Raw genomic sequence first — 18,711 nt, 5'->3', positions numbered from 1 at the left:
AACGTTTCGTCAGATTTTCAGTATTTTCCTTGGAACGTTTTTACCAAGGGAAAATTTGGTAAAAAGATTAAATAAACCGTTTCACGGTTTCTGACGTCATCTTAGATGTTTTTGGGGGGTAGACACGGGAAAAAATTGAGAATCTAATGTCCAACAACTCCAGGAAAATTCGAGTTCTGAAGTATTTTAAACTTATGAATTCTAAAAAAACGAACGTTACTAGTTTTGATGGGACAATTACGTTGCGATCAAAACAAAAAAAGTCGATTTGTCACAAAGCTTTGGAAATTGCGTTAGTATTAAGAAACAAAAGAAACACATGGCATTGAAGGAAGACTGTGGTCAGGTCTGGTTACAGATCTCCGACGCCTCTGATCGCCTCTGGGGTATCTGGTATTTGCGGTCACGCAACACTCCTTTAAGTAGTGCCTGAAAATAATCAGTCATAAATTGTCTTTCATTACTCTAGCAAACGATTACAACAGGAAAGATAGAAAAAGAAAAAGGAGTTGTGTAGACCACTCAGACGAGGAACAATCAGATGTCTGCGAAGTGAAAAAACGGAAGCAAGAGTCGAGGCCGAAATCAATTCAGATGACTATGGCTCACTTTGCCAACAAGAATTCCGTCAACGACAGTGCGTCCGCCACAGTGTCCACAGTAGATAGCTCGAAACTAACAGTCGACACTACAATAGAAGTCTATAAATACGGCCACTCATAACGATGAAGATGATGACATCAGACGTCAGATGCGTAAAGAAGTCACACTCAGTGCGGTAAGAAATCGGGACCGAAAGTCGGTAGAATCCATGCCTCTCATGGCAAAGCCATCGGTGAGAGATGTCATCCGTAAGGAACCACTCCTTGTGCAGGCCATCATCTCAGAGACCTTTCGCCTTTATAAAGGAAACTCCAAAGGTGTGACTGAGAATCCTACTGGTGTCTGTGTTGGTGATTATGGTAGTTTGTTCATCACCGACAACAAAAAATCTAAACTATTTCTGGCCTGCCTCTACTACCCAGTCATGTGACCGAGATTTCAAAGTCACTGAAGCATCCCAATGGTGTAGCATATACCAGTGGCATCGTTTTTGTTGCGGATACAGGCAACGAACGAGTGGCGTACAAAGCAATTGGGTCATCGGTGTTTATGGATCCCAACTTTTTCAGCCAAATGCGCTCTAGAAACGACATGCCGACTGCCTTGGAGTTTGCAAATCTATTTGCGCCCACCATTCGCGAGTCATTGAAGCAACTCACTGACAGTGGCTTTGTCTAGTACACTTCCCCACATTCTTATTATGAAGTACCGGATGAGATGAAACTCCCATTTCGAGACCTGCCATCCTTGTCTTCTGTTCCACCATCAGTAGAAATGGCAAAAGATGATCAGAGGTTAATGAGAGACTGGAGGGACAGCTTTGGTAAACCAGTTCGTCAACTAACCGTCCTGAACCAGAGTACCAAAGACAATGTCGGCACTCTTCCATTGTTTGCATACTCAACACCAGGTCCTCAACCAAGGCCTTTAGATTTCTCCGCTACTGATGACCTCGCCGCATCTGTTGCTTCTAGAAACACAGAGACGCAGCTTGAGCCTCATTTTATTCGAAAACAAACATTTTATTCGAAGCCAATAGTGTGTTGATAGTGAAACGTGATCACATTCGTGGAACTTTCGACAAAGGACCCTTCCTTGTTGGAACTGTTGAAGCTGACATAAGCGACGAGGAACAAACTAACTTTTGTGATGTTCAGTTATTTGTTCCCTCATTTAAAGATTGTCTTCTTTTTACATTGAAAGGAAAAGCACTAATTCACCGAGATGCTATAGCGGGCAAAGTGAACGTAGGGCATTTTCAAAGAGGAGACAACTTTGTCAAACTGACAGAGATGTCGTAGGAGACATTTCTTAGATATCAAAATGAAGTGGAAGATTTTCTGTCAGACAAAGGAAGTTGCAAGGAGACCAGCGACCTTGACTCCGAAGATGAAAGCGGCCAAGCAGACGTGGTCTTTGGCAGAAGGTCCTTGTGTACATCATCTGGAAGGAGTGTCATGCGCCCAGACCGTTTGGACCTCTGACTAGAGCTTTTCAAATAATAGCGTAGACGGCCCCAAAATATACACAATTATTACTCCATTGCTGTTGTGTCTTCAGTGACTTCAGTTGATGTTTTAATATTCTCTACACTACTATCATGTCAAATTTGATACAAGGCACTCACTTTTAACTGGTAGTGTCACATCGACTCGTTATTTATTGCGGTCATTACTAGTCTAGCCATGCCGGATCGAGATTGACTAAACTGCACTTACAAAAACTGAAAGTCACTCTGCTCTCGGTTTTCAAATTATCTTATTATTATTATTTTTTCGTTTGGCAAAATATGGCTAGAACAGGCGACTTCTTCAGTCAAACTTTGATTGATTTTTGTTCTCCTGATGTTTGTCTTCGTATTGTCAGTTTTTTAATAGACAAAGGTATTATGATGTATTATGCGCGTGTATAATTTCGTTTCAATTGAACAAGGTCGAATTCCCTGACACAATTCCTCTAAGACGAAATTCCGACAGGCGACATAAGAATCTTGCGAAATGCCGACATAGCCGCTTGTGAAATTCAGACAGGGGACATGGGCACCCCCCCTAACGGGGCCTCTACAAAGACAGTCCAGTGGAAATCCTTGGGTCCTGCATTGTCTACCTTCACCACAGTAACAAGATATTCAGAGTTTTGTGCGAAGTCGCAGACAGCAACGGTCACATGATCCTAGGCAGGAAGCAAGTGTTAGTCATAGAATACGTCAGTTTCCCTGAGATCCGGGAACCTGCTGTCCAAGCTAAGGCAGATAGGTCTTTCAAGACACTCGTGGAAGAGCCCGCGAAAACCACTAATGGTCCAGTAATTCCAAGAGTTCAGAAATGCACTGATCCAGTAATGCCAGTGATCCAAAGGCGTACTCAAGAGAGGATAGCTATCAATGGAAGACACACTCATTGCCCACAACTAAGGATTACTTACCGTAGGAATACGCTGATGTGTACATGATGTGTATGTGTACGCTGATTAACACAGCTTGGAGTCATTAAAGAAGTAAGAGAGCACACTGAGTGTATTAACTCGATCGTCCCAGTTAAGAAACCAGATGGTTCCTTACGGCTATGTCTTGACCCAAAGGATCTCCACCAAGCGATAAAGAGGAATGAGTGATACAGCAGAACAGTTGATGACATCCTACCGGAGCTAGCAGATTCGAAGTATTTCAGCTTGCTTGACGCGAAGTCGGGGTATTGGCACTTCCCTCTTGACAAAGAGAGCAGTTTCCTGACAACCTTTAATACACCCTGGGGCAAGTACCGATGGCTACGCCTAATCTTTCGGCTAAAGGCAGCAGGAGAGGTTTTCAGGAAAGAATTGACAGAGTGCCGAGAAGTGTCCATAATACCGCTGGAATCGTTAATGATATCCTTTGCCATGGCAAGGCTACCCATAACGCTGTACGCGTGCTTTGTCTCACAAACATCGGGTCTGTGCAGTGCTATTCCCTATGCTCCCTTTAGTTTGCACGCTTTGTTATGTTCAGTAATGGTCTTGTATGCGTACTTTGCCTCACAAACATCGGGCTATTCCTTCTGCTCTCTTTAGTTTGCACGCTTTGTTATGTTCAGCATTGTTCTTGTAGGCGTGCTTTTCCTCACAAACATCGGGTCTGTGCAGTGCTATTCCCTCTGCTCCCTTTAGTTTGCACGCTTTGTTATATTCAGTAATGTTGTTTGCGTTCTTTGCCTAACAAACGTCAGGCTATTCCCTCGGCTCCCTTTAGTTTGCACGCTTTGTTGTATTCAGTAATGTTGTTGTATGCGTGCTTTGCCTCACAACCATTGGGTTTGTGCAGTGCTGTTCCCTCTGCTCCGTTTAGGTGCTCGCTTTATTATGTTTTGTACTATTCAGTGATGTTTTTGTCGAGGTTGCTTTGCCTCGCAAATGCTGGACTTGTGCAGCACAATTCCTTTGGCTCGGCGTCATTTTTACTAATACACGTTTGTTTTCTTGGTTTATATTATTAAGTAATATGTTCCCATTGTTTTGCTTTTAGTTGATACACCTATGTTCTTGTCACTTGTGCAATTACCTTGGATTTATGTTTCGTGCACGTGCTGCTGCATCGTTTCCTCTTTTCCCATAGTAGCCTGAAAGGGTGTCTAATGCCCTAGCCGGATTACTGACGCTCAGGCTGGCATCCCTTGGGTGGGTTCTTTCTACACCTTTTTGTTTCTCCTTAATCGTGTGCCTTTATCCCTAGCATTTTATCCTGTTTCTTACCACTCAAGAGCTGGCAGGTTTTGGATATTTTATTCACGCTCTCCTCCCTTAAAATTGCATAGCCCTTTGTCTTATGTTTTTGGTGGCTAGGATTTGCTAGCTTAAATTTTGGTTTTCGCTTTTGAGTACTGGCTATCGTTTTCGATCTTTAGTGAAACGTTCAACTTCTGGTTGCGGAGCATTTCTCCATCTCTTATTCAGCGAGCGTGAAAGGGAATGTCACGAAAAGTAGGCTATTTGAAACAGTCCCTTACTATAGTCCGGCGGCATAACTCGAAATTTCAGGCAAATTGTGCGCTTTTTGATACAAGCATAAAATTTGGCACATTGATAGCAGTCACCAATACGAGCATTTTCAGGTATAGTGCCAAGTTGGACGTCCATTGGTTTCCATGGAAACCACAATTTATTAAAATTCATGAATTTCTCCTGTTCATTTTCTAGTTTATTGGCAAATACTTTCATTTCAATGCTTCCAACTTACTTACCAAGTTCAATTTGTTTAATCCTACGGCACGTTGCCCTTAACTACGTGTTGCCATGGAAACGAAAAATTCAAATCCCACATTCGCTGAAAATAAAAGAAAGCTCTGCGTCTTGCCGATGGGCCTACGGTTGGTTAGACCATTATCTGCAATAAAACCTACAGATATTTAGGTGTTCTTAAATTTCCGTATCACAATAAACTTAGTCACGAATGCATTGGCCATCACACATACAAAGACAAGACAAGATACATCATCCTCTCAAAGGTTTTTCGGAAACTATTTACAACAATAAAGGCAGGGTAGTAACACATATCGTTTTTGTCGCAGTTCTTTTTTACAACGACAATGGCCCAGCACTTTACAGCTAACAGCTGTCGTGGCTGCATCTGCCCCTGTCTACCGAGATGTGTAGTTAGGCGGCAGGTACAGGGGCTGGGGCCCGTTTCTCGAAACCCCCAGAAACTTTTCGGGCCCGTAAAGCCATAGCAAAATCTCGAACCTTACGATTACAGAGCTGTTTTATTCACATATTCTTAAAATGAAGAGAAGTTCCCTTCATACAAAAAAGTTTCAGCCGTATACGTTTCTCCGTTTTTAACTCGTGAATTGCGCATGCGCAACACGAGTTATCGTGAGTTATGGGAAAATGTGTCGCTCGCTCGATGGGCTGTAAACATTATGCAAATGAGGTACGCTCGCTGCTTACTTTTAAATTGCTGTTCATCTTTAACCAAAACAAGCTGTTTTAAAGGTCAAAATTTTAGAAAATGAGAACATGGAGGATCGTAAAATCGTTGAGCAGCACAAGTTCTCACTGAATGCGGACTTCGTATGGATTTTACAGAAACGGAAGTCGTTGAAGTACGGTTACGGCATGGTAAATGCGCATATAGCGGGCGAAATGATATAAACACAGAGTATTTATTTATTGTATCGCTAAAAACAACGAAAAAAGAAAGGGGGAAAAAAAAAAACAATTCGCCGTCTACCCGGAGTCGGTCGTGGAACCTTTCGACGCGCAGTCTTCCCCAATTCCTTCTGTGCTACGCGATCAATACATACGTACTATGGTAAAAGCAAACAATAAAAGAATTGATTAAACCGCTGATAACTCGACGGGCTCGAGTCTGTACCAGGATTGTCTGGAGGATAATTTGTCCTTCATCGAGCAACTGTCAGTGAGTATATTTGGCATTCGTGGATTTTTCTGACGCTCGACAGTGCCTTTTTTAAAAGTTAGAGGTCACATGTGTTCATTCGTCGGCAACTAGAGTCGTGACGTTTGTTTTGAGGGCAGGTCTTCGTGACACGTTTTGCACCGGGGCTCTTCGCAAGCTACACACAACACTGGTAAGCTGAAACAAGATGTTTTGTTCAAGAGGCTTGGTTTCGAAGAAATCGGAGTGAATCAACGTAGTAGTTGAAGGATACATTAGTCGTCGCGGTCACCGACTGGATCTGAAGAGAGTTTAACATTCCACATTAGGCCGTTTGTGTTGGACTTTTTTGAACATGGTGAAAGAGAAGTTGTTGAGACAGTTTGTCTTGTTATTTTTCCTTTGATTTCCTTGATGGAAGACCAGGTGTCCAGCCTGAACGAGAAAGGAGTCAAAGCTATAGTTTTAGGGCCAGAAAGTTCTGACACGGAAATTAAGGATGCTTTTGAAGGTAAATACAACCTTGTGTTTATAAAGTCGGTGCGCTTTCAAGTGGGTTTTAAATACAGATCGCGGATTTAAAGCAGCTTCCTGGACTTTAGGAAACAAAAGTGGTAACGTACAGTATTACTTCGAAGTTTAATTCAAATTTTTGAACGACGACTAAAGCCACGGCCGATAAAAACTCAAGCTTTCGCTTTAGCGTAAAGAGTTAATTTGAACATGCTGTCACGCAGCGAAGCACGTCTGCGAAATTTTGAACATTTTTTTGCTTTTAGATAGTTTTTTTTTTTGCCTCATCTTGAATGAAACTTTATTGTTATTGAACTTCCTGTCATGTTTCTTTCATTTGGTTACCTTTGTTTGGGAATTTTAGGTTTTTAAAGTTAACAGTATTTTTGCACCGTGGATTTCTGCATATTTAATGACGGCGACCTTCGCGGCCGTGTTTGTTTAGTTTATTCGCTTCGTTCAACTGCATTTTTTTTAGTTTTATTCAGCTACTATAAAACTCCTGAGAAAAGAACTAAATGGGCACTAATTTAGCACAGTTGAAATACGATTTATCTCAAAATAATTGGCTTGTTTTTGTCGTCTTTTTATTTACAACTTTCATCTTTCTTTCTCTGCGCTGCATTATTTGTCGCACCCGAAGAAATTTTAAACTGATTTCTTGTTTTTAAATCGTACTTTAGATATGTCTTTTCGCTGTTATTTTCCGGTGTTTTCTCAAATGTTATCCGCTATAGTAAAAGAATCGAAATTTTGTGGTGACCTGAAAACACTGAACCCCCGGTCCGCGGACTACCTATGGACCGGTCCACGGACTCCTCCAAGGTCCCCCTCTACGGACCAGCCCCCAAAATATAATAAAAACAATAAATAAATATTTCAGTTACGGGTTGTCTAATAGATTACTCGTGACGGCGAAATTTCGAACGTTACATTGTCTAATTGGGCAGACCTGGATTCAGGCTGGGGTGCAATTTATATAATTACACACTGCCATTTCCTTTGCTGTGGCCATAAAGTATACGAATGACGCGTACGGGGAAGCCTCCGAGAAGCCTCGAAATTTGTGTTCTTTCCCCTCTGCCATTTTGTTCAGCCCATTTTCCAGTGGGTTCGTGAACTCGTTCCAGGCTTTACAAATTACTCAGCGAAATAACAGATACAAACAAGAATAAACGGCCTAAAAATATATCTTATATCGCCAGATTGAGCCACGAATAGAAGGTAAGAACTTTCCTTCTTACCATCGGCATCTCCTTACGCTGAAAACAGCTTTTAGGCATTTTTTTGGGGGGGAGGGGGGGTGGGGTGTTAAAAACCCAAGTCTGTTACATTTGCACAGTGTAACACTTGAAAAATCACCGACACGAGTCTGAATTAGACAACCCATAAGTGAAATCTTTATTTATTATTTTTACACTATTTTAGGGTGGTCCGTAGAGGGGATCCGTAGGGGTAGTCCATGGACCGGTCCGTAGGGTAGTCCTCGGACCTGGTCCGTTGTGGGGGTCCGCGGACCGGGGATCAGTGTTTTCGGGTTACCCGAAATTTTGTTGTTTTCGGTTTCGTTTTGTCCTCCCAAGTCAATAATTAACTCGTTTTTGCGTGTTCAATTTTCTCGGTTTTTGTCGCGCGGCAAAGAAAAAATATAATTTCTTGTTTTCTCATAAGTTATAATACACCTCAAGTTGAGTTCTTCAGTTTTGTTGATTTTTTTAAATTTTGGCCCGTCATTTGTTGAACTTTAAATAAACGATGTCTTAACATCTGATCTTATACATGGCTGTGGTTACTGGGCTTATGGTTTATTTTTCTGCTTACGCTCGCTCTGAAATATTTCAAAAAAAAAAAAAACTCCAGTGAATTAGGGGTAGGCTGTGAATCATTACGTCACATCCATGTTTTCGTGCCAAAAATGATACAAATTTTAAATTTGAATCCGAGCAAGCGGAACAAGTCGACTTCATTTTATAGAAGTCTACTTGTGGCAAGTCTATCTGGAGGCGTTCACGCAGGATGTAAGCGTTAACTTTGAATGGCTACCCTGGAACCTGCAAACACTCATGCCCCGTCCACACTACGCTGGAGAAATTTGAAAAAAGTGTTAATCACTCTGAAAACATATCAAATGTTTTCCGTCCACACTTCGTTGGAGAAATTTGAAAACGCAACAATCACCGGTCATTTTGGATTTGTGTTTGAGGAAATCGTGACGTTATCGTTTTGGAAAAGCTCCATTTTGAAAATGTTTTCCGTCCACATTAAAACACAAAGCCGGCAGTGTTTTCGTTTGAAGAGCGCCCGTTTTCGTGGCGAATTAGTGTGGACGGAAGACCTAACCGTAGAAATAAAGCTGCGTTTTCAAATTGCTCTGGCGTAGTGTGGACGAGGCCTCGGTGTAATTGTTTATTAAGTATCACAAATCAAACCTGAAGGTCAAAATTGCTAACATTACGCACTGGTCGGTAAACACGCACTGAGTATCAGATAAGATCGAAATCTCCGGTAATATCACAAATTGTTCTTGCGGACAGACTGGTTGGTGTTTTCCACTGGAATGCTAGCAGGCTCGTACCAAGAGTGTTCGTTCCCCTTAACCAGCGGTCGGGAAACGAGCGACCCTGGAGAGATCCGATTTGAAGTTCGAAAATATCGGACTTCCGGTTGAATTGCGCCTAGCTCATAAACACGTGGCTCAATCTAGTCGCTTGTGTTTTTCTTTAGCGTGAAAGGGCATCTGTTTTTTTCTGCTCTTGTTTCATGCAAAAAAAAAAAACCAAGAGCCAAAAAGCCGGATGCTCTCGCAGGCTAGTTTTTCTTCCAATCATTTTCAATGTTTTTAATGCCAGTGAAACTTAAGGCTGCAATGGAACTAGATATTGTTCACTGTGGATACTTCACCATCGGCATACCTACAGTGGTTACATGAGCTGGAAGTGTGTTCCTCTCTTTTTGCTTAATTTTCTCTAATTTCCCTCGACAAAGGAAAATAACCCATGTTTCCTCGCCGCCTTGTTGCAACTTGAAATGAAAATATCGCCTAGACTTTGCATATCACGGAATTTTTACATCGGAAACTTCCATCGAAAATGTCATGAACGTGTCCTTGTACATGTACGTCCTTATAAGCAGAACCTGAAAATGCCATTTTGCAACAAAACTCAAAACTCGTTTCTGTTTATCTCATTTGATAAAGGGAGAATGATTAATGTTTTCATTAAGACAGTATTGCCCTGATTTTTCAATATTTCCAATGTTCACTTTTGAACCACATTTACTGCTAACTATTTCTCGGTGAAACAGAGCAAACATAGGCACGCAAGGCGTGCAAGAGATTTTTTTTTTGTGAAGTGTCGGGGATAGGAGCATTCTTGGAGCTTTTTACAGTAATGGTTTGGTTAATTTGACAAGTTTTGTTTGGTTGTGATGTACAGCAAGAAAGAAACTGGGAATTTATGATGTACATGCAATGTTACATCGGTCATGGTAAGAGAGCCAAATAGTAAGCTATAAAATGTTTCACTGAACAAACTACAGTAATCTGACACGTCTCCAGATTAATGTAGATACCATCTTATTTTCTAACAGGCAATTTGATTCGTTCTTTAATACAACCCGCACTGTGATTGGTGTGACACGCGCACATGCATAACTCCCTCACTCACCGATCTCATAGCCCTTCCAACCCCCAAGAGGAATTTTTGCTCAAAAATACTCAAGTTAATTAAGAGACTTTTTCGCATTTTATACGAGTCGTAAGATTACCCTTTTTACACAACACAACACAACACAACACAACCTCACCGAAAATAGAAAGAAAGAGAAAAAACCTCTCTGACACGTCGAAAGTCTGATTTAATTAAATTGCACTTTAACTTGGTGCCACGCAGTCTCTTGACTTTTGACATGCCGAGGGCATTCTTTGGATTTCCTGGCGGGCTTCATGACTGGAATTTAGCGTTTGTCCCGCAAGGAAAATGGTTACCGATGCCAACAAAGTCTGGGGTAATGATTCCTCTTGGCAGTTCTGAGGGAAAGGTCCGGTGGCTTTGAATGTTCTACTGAGCATTTCGTAACGTACTATGATAGCTGTGCGTTCTAAACACATCACATTGCCATCGTTTTCCGCAGAGGAAGCGTAAAAACACCAGTTATCCTATGTCTTCGTCAGACACTGGCAATACCTCTTTAACTTGGGTGTCAGCAGTCAATAACACGCATAGAGTGTATCTCTTGCCACTCTGCCGCTACGCCTTTTGCAAAACTCTTTTCTCGAGTCGCGTTCTAGAATTTTGTGTGTGTGAAATCAACTCAGCTGTAGTACTAGATTGGCAGTTACGTTTTTCTTTTTTCTGATGACTTTTCCATTCTTATGTTGTCGCCCGCGGTTGACCGGCGCTGCTAGACAACCCAGGTGATATCAGTTGGCCTCAAGGGAAGTCATGTCAATCATGTTAGGTTAGATATTAGACTCAAATGGAATAACTCGTGAGCAACAGATCGAAATGTAGAGAAAAGGCAACAAGAGGAAATGCAGATTTATGCAAATTAAGGCTTTCATTCAATTAATATTTTTCGCTGGAAAATTACCTCTGCTTGAATAAAGAAGGGAGAAAAAATGACAATTCCAATCATAAGTGCATTAATAACGTGAAAACATAAAGGAAAAACGTGAATAAATTCTCGAAAAAGAACAAGAAAAAGATCTTCGCGGGGGGTCTAATCAGTGAAAACCCTAATTATCGCTAACTAGCTGGAATTAGGGAATTGGAATTGGCACTTTATTAGGAATTGATCAGTATGGGAATGCACATAATCCTGCAAAGTTTGGTGCTTGTATCCAAAATCGTACAATTCAAAAGCTGTGCCGCCGGACTACTAAACGAGTATGAATAAACTGACAACAACCCTAATAAACCTGAAAAGGAAGTTTGCATCTCGCATTGGGAAAGATCGGCAATCGCGCAGAAAAAAAAAAGAGAAAAGAAAGGTGAAAAAATTAAAGGAGGAGCGTTAACAACAGAAGACGTACTTGTTTCTCGAAAGACTCACCTCCAGAGAGCTGGCTGGAGAAGTGTTTGATGCAATCATAAATAACAATAGTTTTACAAGCGTCGCAACTATCAACGTTGAGGTAACTGGGAAATTGGTCAGGCGTCTTCATCTCGACCCTCTGCTATGCTTCCTAGAAAAAAGGCGTTTTTAATATAAGCATTGCCCGTAACATGCAGGTAATAGTAGCCAGTTTAAACGAAAAAAACATTGTGTGTCAGGCTCGGACGAGGCTGATAAATCGGACGAGGAGGCCATCCGAGAGTTGGCAGAGGGAGATATCAAAGAGTCATTGGAACAAGTTGTTCAAGAATCGGTAGAGGGAGGCGTCCAAGAGGCTGACAAAGAAGCGTTGGGGGACGAAGCACTCACACTAAATATTTGTATATATTTATTGCTTTTGTTGATGTTGCTTAGTGACAAGACGGTGTACCGCCACGCTTATCGAACGTTCCCATTGCGGGGATGCCTCTCGATGACTCTAAAGAATTTGAAACATGGAGCTTAGTCGACATTTAAACTAGCAAACTTAAACATTTTCGAGCATCACGTGTTATACTTAAGCACAACCATTATGTCATTATATTAAATTATATCTTGTCTGAACAAGAAAAAAGCTAAAATAAATACCAGATAATAAAAAAGGTAATAAATTGATCCCACCGCCCCCCCCCCCCCCCGCTTAGTGCCTTTCAATTAAGGCTGATCCCCCGTTCACCTAAAAACCATGTGATCTCCCCAAAATCTTCCGCGCCCCGCCCCCCCCCCCCCCCCCATGCAACACATAATGACCGGTCCCTTTATGCTTACATAATCTTTATTTAAACACGGTATTTCAGTCCAGACAGTCAAATATGGAAGCTAGCTGCATAAATTTGTTTTCTGGTTCAGTGCCGATTTCTGCTATGGAAGTCCATGAGTTTGTCGAGAATTACGAGATGCACTATTTAAGCCTATAAAAATAAGTTAAATCTCGAAAGCCCAGTATAGATGGTTTTCACGTGACGTCAAAAAGGTCTGAGATCCAAAACTTAAGAGCCGGCGACCTAAGACTTTCTTTTCCTTTATTTATCTTTTATAAGATGGCATCTTCTTGACTTCATGCACCGCATGACTTTTGATTTATTTTGTTTCACTGCGCGACAGTGAAAACGACCTATTGCTACCTCATTTCTGGGGTCTCACTGAAGGCGGCGGGTGTGTTCATTGGTAAGTTTTGCTTATTCAGTCTAGTTCACGAATTTGTTAGTTCAAGGAAACATAATCTGTTTTTCCTCGTTTCGTTTCTTGGAAGAGTATAATGAAGTCAATTCACGGAATCAATGTCCGCCAAAGTAGAACTGCATCGAGTGTGTATACTGAGCCTATAAAAGTTTTGGTATTTTGATTCATAAAGTTCAAACCTTGAGAAACTGTCAAACTGAAAAATAGTAAGAAAAAAGGGCAATATATTGACGAAAAAAAAGTTAAACGAAGGGTATTCCAAGTCGGTTACCCATCCAAGTGCTAATTTCCGTACGACAGGGCTACTTCGGTGATAAGACGACAACCGATGCTTTCCTCATGGGGCTAAAATTGAGTTAAATCTTTCTTGTGGGTCATACTCGATCATTAGGCTATTAAACACTTAATGACTGGCCTATCGGGAAACGCCTCGGGTAACATCGAGGTTCACGGGAAAACAAAACTCACTGTTTCCCGATAGGCCAGTCATTAAGTGTTTTATTATACCTTCCGAATCTAAAATAGGAAAAAGTGATTTGCTTGACGTCTACGGTGGCCGTGCCCGCAGTACGAGCGGCAGTCAAACCGAGGTGTCCTGCCGAAACGACACGATAATAGTCTTTTTCTTCGCAGCTAACAAAAAATGAAGACAATGCTAAAGTTGTTTTGGCTTCTTCTAATGCTTAGCTCGAGAATTCTGGGATTGATTTGACGAGGAACAGCATATTTTGTTGTAAATGACACAACTATTTTCCTACCTGGCAACACTGATCTGTACGGGTCCGCAAATGATCCCAGGGGCCCGTTTCTCGAAAGCCTCGGAAACTTTTCGGGCCCGTAAAGCCATTTTTAGTTCATCTGTATCTAAAAACGGAGAGGTGTATAAGCCTAAAACTTCTTGTATGAAGGGAACCTGTGTTCATGTTAAGAATACGTGAATAAAACAGCTCTGTAATCATAAGGTTAGAGATGCTGCTATGGCTTCCCGGCTGCGAAAAATTTTCGGGACCTTCGAGAAACGGGCCCCAGGACCGCAAATGATCCCCAAATTGGACTGCAAATGATCAAAGTGATTATGAAGCACGACTCGCAGATTTTTTACAATGACCCTAATAAAATGGCGTCATGATGACACCCAAATATTGGTTGTTATCGCTTACTTTCACTTTTTTATCATTTTACGTGTAGTAGTATTTCACCGTTGCTTCTTCTTGTTTTTCGAAGGACGTAGATAGACACTATCAACTCTTTACATACTTGTAAAAAATAAATAAAAATTTCATTACCCTTTGAAATTAAAAGTCTTGTTCAGCTCTCTCCGTAAAAATTGTACCCAGAGTAGCAGAAAATTATTTTCTTCCTGGCTCCTGGGCAACAACTTTATTTTTGCCTGAAAATTTAATAGACCTAAACAGGTACGATTTTTACTCGATGATCGACTGCCATACAGCTCGTAGTTTCAGGTTCCTATATTTAGCGTTACCCAAATTTAGGGATGTCTGGTCACGCAACTTTTAACCGCGTTACAATTTTGAAACTTCGTCAGATCATTCATGGACTGATCATGGGTAGTTGTAAAGCTAGCCGCCCAAGGATAGTTATCCTTCAGAGTCAATATTCGTCAATTGTCCTAGAAGGGTGGATTTTTTTAATAGAAAAATAAATTGCGAATTTAACAGACTAAACGTTCCCAACCCTTAGCCTCAAAGAAAAAATCTGCCTTTGGACGATGACGTCTACGATGCACTATACAGCATCTTAACTGAAGATAAGTCACTGCACGATTGGCCTAAGAAAGGTGACAAAGGGTTAAGGCAAAGGGTTTATCGGAAATTAAAAAGGTCTCTCAGCATGTGGATAGTGAGTACTACGAGACGAACGGGAAAAAAAATTGAGCAAACAAATGTCTCAAACTTACTGTGGGTTATCACGTCGAATCATCCAACGCAGTCTAAATTCAATAAAGCAGCAACAAAAAGTTAGACCCTTTTTCAAAATAAGGCGCCTCTCCGGTAAATCAGGACATCAAAAGTACAAGAAAGGCATCAAGTGGACCTTGTTAGCATGTCGGGCACGATAGACGGTGATACTTATTATGTATGTCTGTTATTGACATTTTCAGTAGATTTCTTTTCTAACGCCCTCTTTAAACAAAAGTAGACTAATGAAGCGGCGAACATCTTTTAGACATTTACATCGAAGACGACCCTCCAGAAATTTTGCAAAGCGACCAAGGTCTAGAATTTAAGGGAGTAGTAAATACTGTTTATGAAACGCCAAACATTCGCATAGTTAAAAGCTCCGCATACAGTCCCCAGATCTAAGGTAAAAACGAGCGCTCACACAGAACGTGGAACGAGAAAAAAAGTTTGATTTAATTAATAGCAACAATGGTGATCTCACACCTGTGAAGGGGTAATCCTTGAGGCTAATCATTCTGTGCACAAGTACTGTATCAGCTACAGTGATCCCGTGACACTTAAGAGCAAAACGGGGTGGTTTAAACTAGATGATGTTACCTCAGTAACAAAAGAAGAAGAAAATGACCGGCAGCAAAAAGCAAAGAGTGACAGTGGCGGACAAAATGCTAATTATATTCCCCAGGCCAACCAGCGAAGCGAGCAAAAACAGACAACACCAGTTCGTTAGAAGCCAGCATCGATCAAATAATCTCGTCGGAAAAGCTCAATGGTGACACTGGTAACTTGTATTTTGACTTTTTGAGAAAGAATCGGGCATTTGGAGAAGGGAATCGGGGATTTGCAAGTGCCTACTTTTATCCTTCATTGCAGCGACCGGTCGAAACATCTACATACTCCAAACATATAGGCACAAGGCTCTTTTTGAATGTGGACAATTAATGGTTCCAGTAAACCTTCCTACTGAGAACCACTGGCTGCTGGTCCTTATGAGTGTTCTTAATGTATGCCTTTGCATTTACGATTCCGCTAGATGCACTACAACAACGTACCGAACAATTTTTGATACCATCAAAGAAGGATTTATCAGAAAGGAACTTCAGTGGCTTTCTGATGAGGATAAAACTCTCTTCTAGGAAGATAATTGGGACGAGTCCACACCTCGATGTCCCAAGCAAAAGAATGATACCGATTGTGGAGTATTTACATGACTTTTTGCAAAACACTTACTGTTGTCGAGAGGCAACCATTCCGGCCTTACTCTCAACGGAGAGCCTCGAGATGAAAGGGCGAGCGATTTGTTAAATCTTGCATCAGCTTTTCGCATTGAAAACGATTTGTCCGAAGTTTTCCGGTGGATGGCAGACTGCCAGCAAGCTTCTGACAACAACAAACCCCCAAAGAACCGGTTGGACTAAGAGGTGGGAAATGCAGGACTTGCTTATCGCCAGGCCCGAACCCCCAAAGATGGCAACTGTTTGTTTCATGCAATGCATGACCAGACAGTTCGCCTCGGAAGAGTATCTCAGAGTGTCACAAAACTACGCTCTGACCTGGTGAATTATCTCAGAAGTAATCCAGCCACCCCGGACGGAACTCATTTCAATGAATGAACTCATTTCAATTAATTTATCAATCTCAGTGCATGGGACACTTATCTGAGAAGAATGGCTATGGACGGTGAATGGGGTGACTGGATTGCTTTATGGGACCTCATCAACATGCTCCAAATCCCGGTGGCGATAGTATCAAGCTTAGGAGAAACGGGATTGAAAGTTATCTGTCCCGCTGATTGTCAAAACGAAGCGCAAATGCCCTTACCTGGGGCGGATACAGGATTTGGTGAAGGGGGGCTCGGAGAATTGTCATGCTTCACTTCACCCCCGAGACTTATATAGGTTATTTATTTACGTAATTTCCAGCGTTTTGAGGGATGATTGTTAGTTACTTTATATCTTTGAAATCATCTCTGTTTTGAGCCCTTTAAACAAGGACTACGCTTAGGTATTTACAATAATTTCTTCCTTACCTGCTTACCTTAATGTTGTTTGCTTCCCCAGAATCGCCGATCTTTATAATCCATTCCGAGTTATCTGGTCCCCCAGAGATAAAGGAGGTGGCTGCTTTTACATCTCTGTGGATGATATTTTTGTAATGTAAGCATGATAATCCTTCAGCTCCGCTACGGGTAATATAGAGAGGAATGTTGTCCTCCATCTCATCGAGCAACATCCTTACGTCGTATACAGGTATCACTTCTCCATCGATGGTTACCCTTTTTTCCATCAATTTATATGCAAGCATGTTCCTGGATTTCTCTATGCCATAGAATTTTATGACATTTTGGTGATCAAGCTGTTTAAAGAGTTCTGCTTCCTTTTGTGCAGAACGTTTGGTACCTCTCGAGACGGCGACAGCTGACTCTTTAAGGGCAACCGGAATGCCGTTGTATTTTTCAAAGGAAACTAAAGAGCCCTTGTGCGTTCTACAAGTCGCACCAACTGCGAAATGTTTCTCGTCAACTTTCACTTGGTCCTTAGCAAGGAAAATGTCGTCACCTCTGCTCCTTAGCTTAATACCTGTTGAAAAATATAGACATATTTCGGACCCTTTTACATCGAGCTTGAACGCGTGACATATTTAATAAATTGTTGGCTCAATGGACCTCTTTCCAGACCTTTGTCTCGTTATTTCATGGACAGCAACACCAAAATCTGTTAGGCAACTGAGAGCTAATATTTTGAGCTGCAAAATGCAGGAAAATGCTTGTTATACTTTTAAAATTTTGTTAACATTAATTTTTGTGTTATCACCTAGAACTTTGTCCACATCTAATGATGCCTGTGTGGTCGTGTTTAATGCCTGTGTGGTTGTCTTAATTCCTGGTTGGCTGTGTGAATGCCTGTGTGGTTCTGTTAAATCTATGTGGCTGTTTTAATGCCTGGGTGACTGTTTTAATGCTTGTGTGGCGGGTTATTGACCTGTGTGGCTGTGTTAAAGTCTTTGCGGCAGTGGTTATACCTGTGTGGTAGAGTAAATGCATGTGTGGCGGTGTGGCCAGTGTGGCTAAGAAATGTCTACATGCCTTCCATATTGTTGGGCGTGTTACTATGTTTGTGGATGAAATCTGGGTGGCTTGTTCAATGCCTGTGAGGCTTGAGTTGCCCCCTAAGCTATGAATTTAACACCGCGGTCTTGATTTTATGCGACAACATTTTGTGTCTACACAGTGACCAAGTGGTAATAGGCAAAGAAGATTAAGTCATCCATCTTGTTGGTAACATTGGTTTCCTTCCTTGATCCGCTAGGGAGCGCTGGGCATGGCCGATGTCATGCGTAGGCTGAATGTTCTGGAGAATGCGCAGAGGAGGACAGTACAATGTGCCCCGGAGCAGCTCCAGGAGTACATCAGAATCCCTTCATTTTCCAAAGAGAGGGCGCTTGACCAGCTCGTTTCGCTGAGGACACTGGCGAAGGAATGGAATCACCCCAAGTACGTCATCGTTTTATAATGCAGTGCTCCGAGCTATCCAGGAGAAGACCAGGACTTCCGATTACCAATACAAGCACTATTTACGCTCTTTGCTTGGAGACAAAGAGGATGAAAAGGTCCTGGATGCAATGACAAAAGTGGAAAAGGCACTGAGAGTAGCAGAGTCTGGCCCTTCACAGGGAAGATCCCGTGGTCGGGATCGAGATGGTGTGAAGTGTCTTAGCTGCGGCCGGATGGGGCATTTCCAGAGATTCTGCCCCTACAAATTCTGAAGCCCGGCCAAAAGGCAACGAACTGAGCAGGTCTCCCAGGATCGTTCTAACAACTGATCATTTTTTTCTAGGACTTAGCCCGTTGCTGATGGAGACACACCATGCTTTGATTTGATTATGTTACAGGACCCTCAACTCTTGAGGAGTATTGTTCTGGCAATAAAGGTTGTTCATGCACAATGTTAGTGAGTGTTATGCAAAATGTATCTCACAGGTCAATGGACACTACTTGTAGGTTTAGGCTAAAGGTTATTACAGGCTGGG

General features: G+C 41.8%; 1 protein-coding gene and 2 pseudogenes across 1 annotated transcript; 2 read left to right on the top strand and 1 right to left on the bottom strand.

Moving 5' to 3' along the window:
- Positions 1-6,388: 6,388 nt before the first annotated feature.
- On the top strand, positions 6,389-15,167 carry LOC110058061 (KRAB domain-containing protein 2-like; annotated as a pseudogene).
- A 2-nt stretch (positions 15,168-15,169) lies between these two features.
- On the top strand, positions 15,170-16,705 carry LOC110058063 (uncharacterized; annotated as a pseudogene).
- A 2-nt stretch (positions 16,706-16,707) lies between these two features.
- Positions 16,708-17,725, bottom strand: LOC110058064 (putative serine/threonine-protein kinase DDB_G0280461). Its single transcript, XM_020764654.2, has 2 exons — positions 17,704-17,725; positions 16,708-17,261 (listed from the first exon to the last, which is right to left on the bottom strand). Exons 1-2 carry the CDS (start codon positions 17,723-17,725, stop codon positions 16,708-16,710), a joined length of 576 nt encoding a protein of 191 aa, XP_020620313.2.
- Between the last annotated feature and the right edge of the window lie 986 nt (positions 17,726-18,711).

The sequence above is a fragment of the Orbicella faveolata genome, unplaced genomic scaffold (genome assembly GCF_042242905.1).
Source record: "Orbicella faveolata isolate gen_17 unplaced genomic scaffold, um_ofav_v1 contig_35, whole genome shotgun sequence".
NCBI lineage: Eukaryota > Metazoa > Cnidaria > Anthozoa > Scleractinia > Merulinidae > Orbicella > Orbicella faveolata.
Note: the sequence above shows the minus strand (reverse complement) of the source record. Positions and strands in the feature narration are given on the sequence as shown.

Excerpts from the sequence above, each read along its gene's own strand:
- LOC110058064 (XM_020764654.2), bottom strand. The coding sequence starts at position 17,725 with ATGCATTTACTCTACCACACAG. Across the intron at positions 17,262-17,703 it reads GCATTTACTCTACCACACAG|GTATTAAGCTAAGGAGCAGA; the intron begins GTATAACCACTG and ends ATTTTTCAACAG.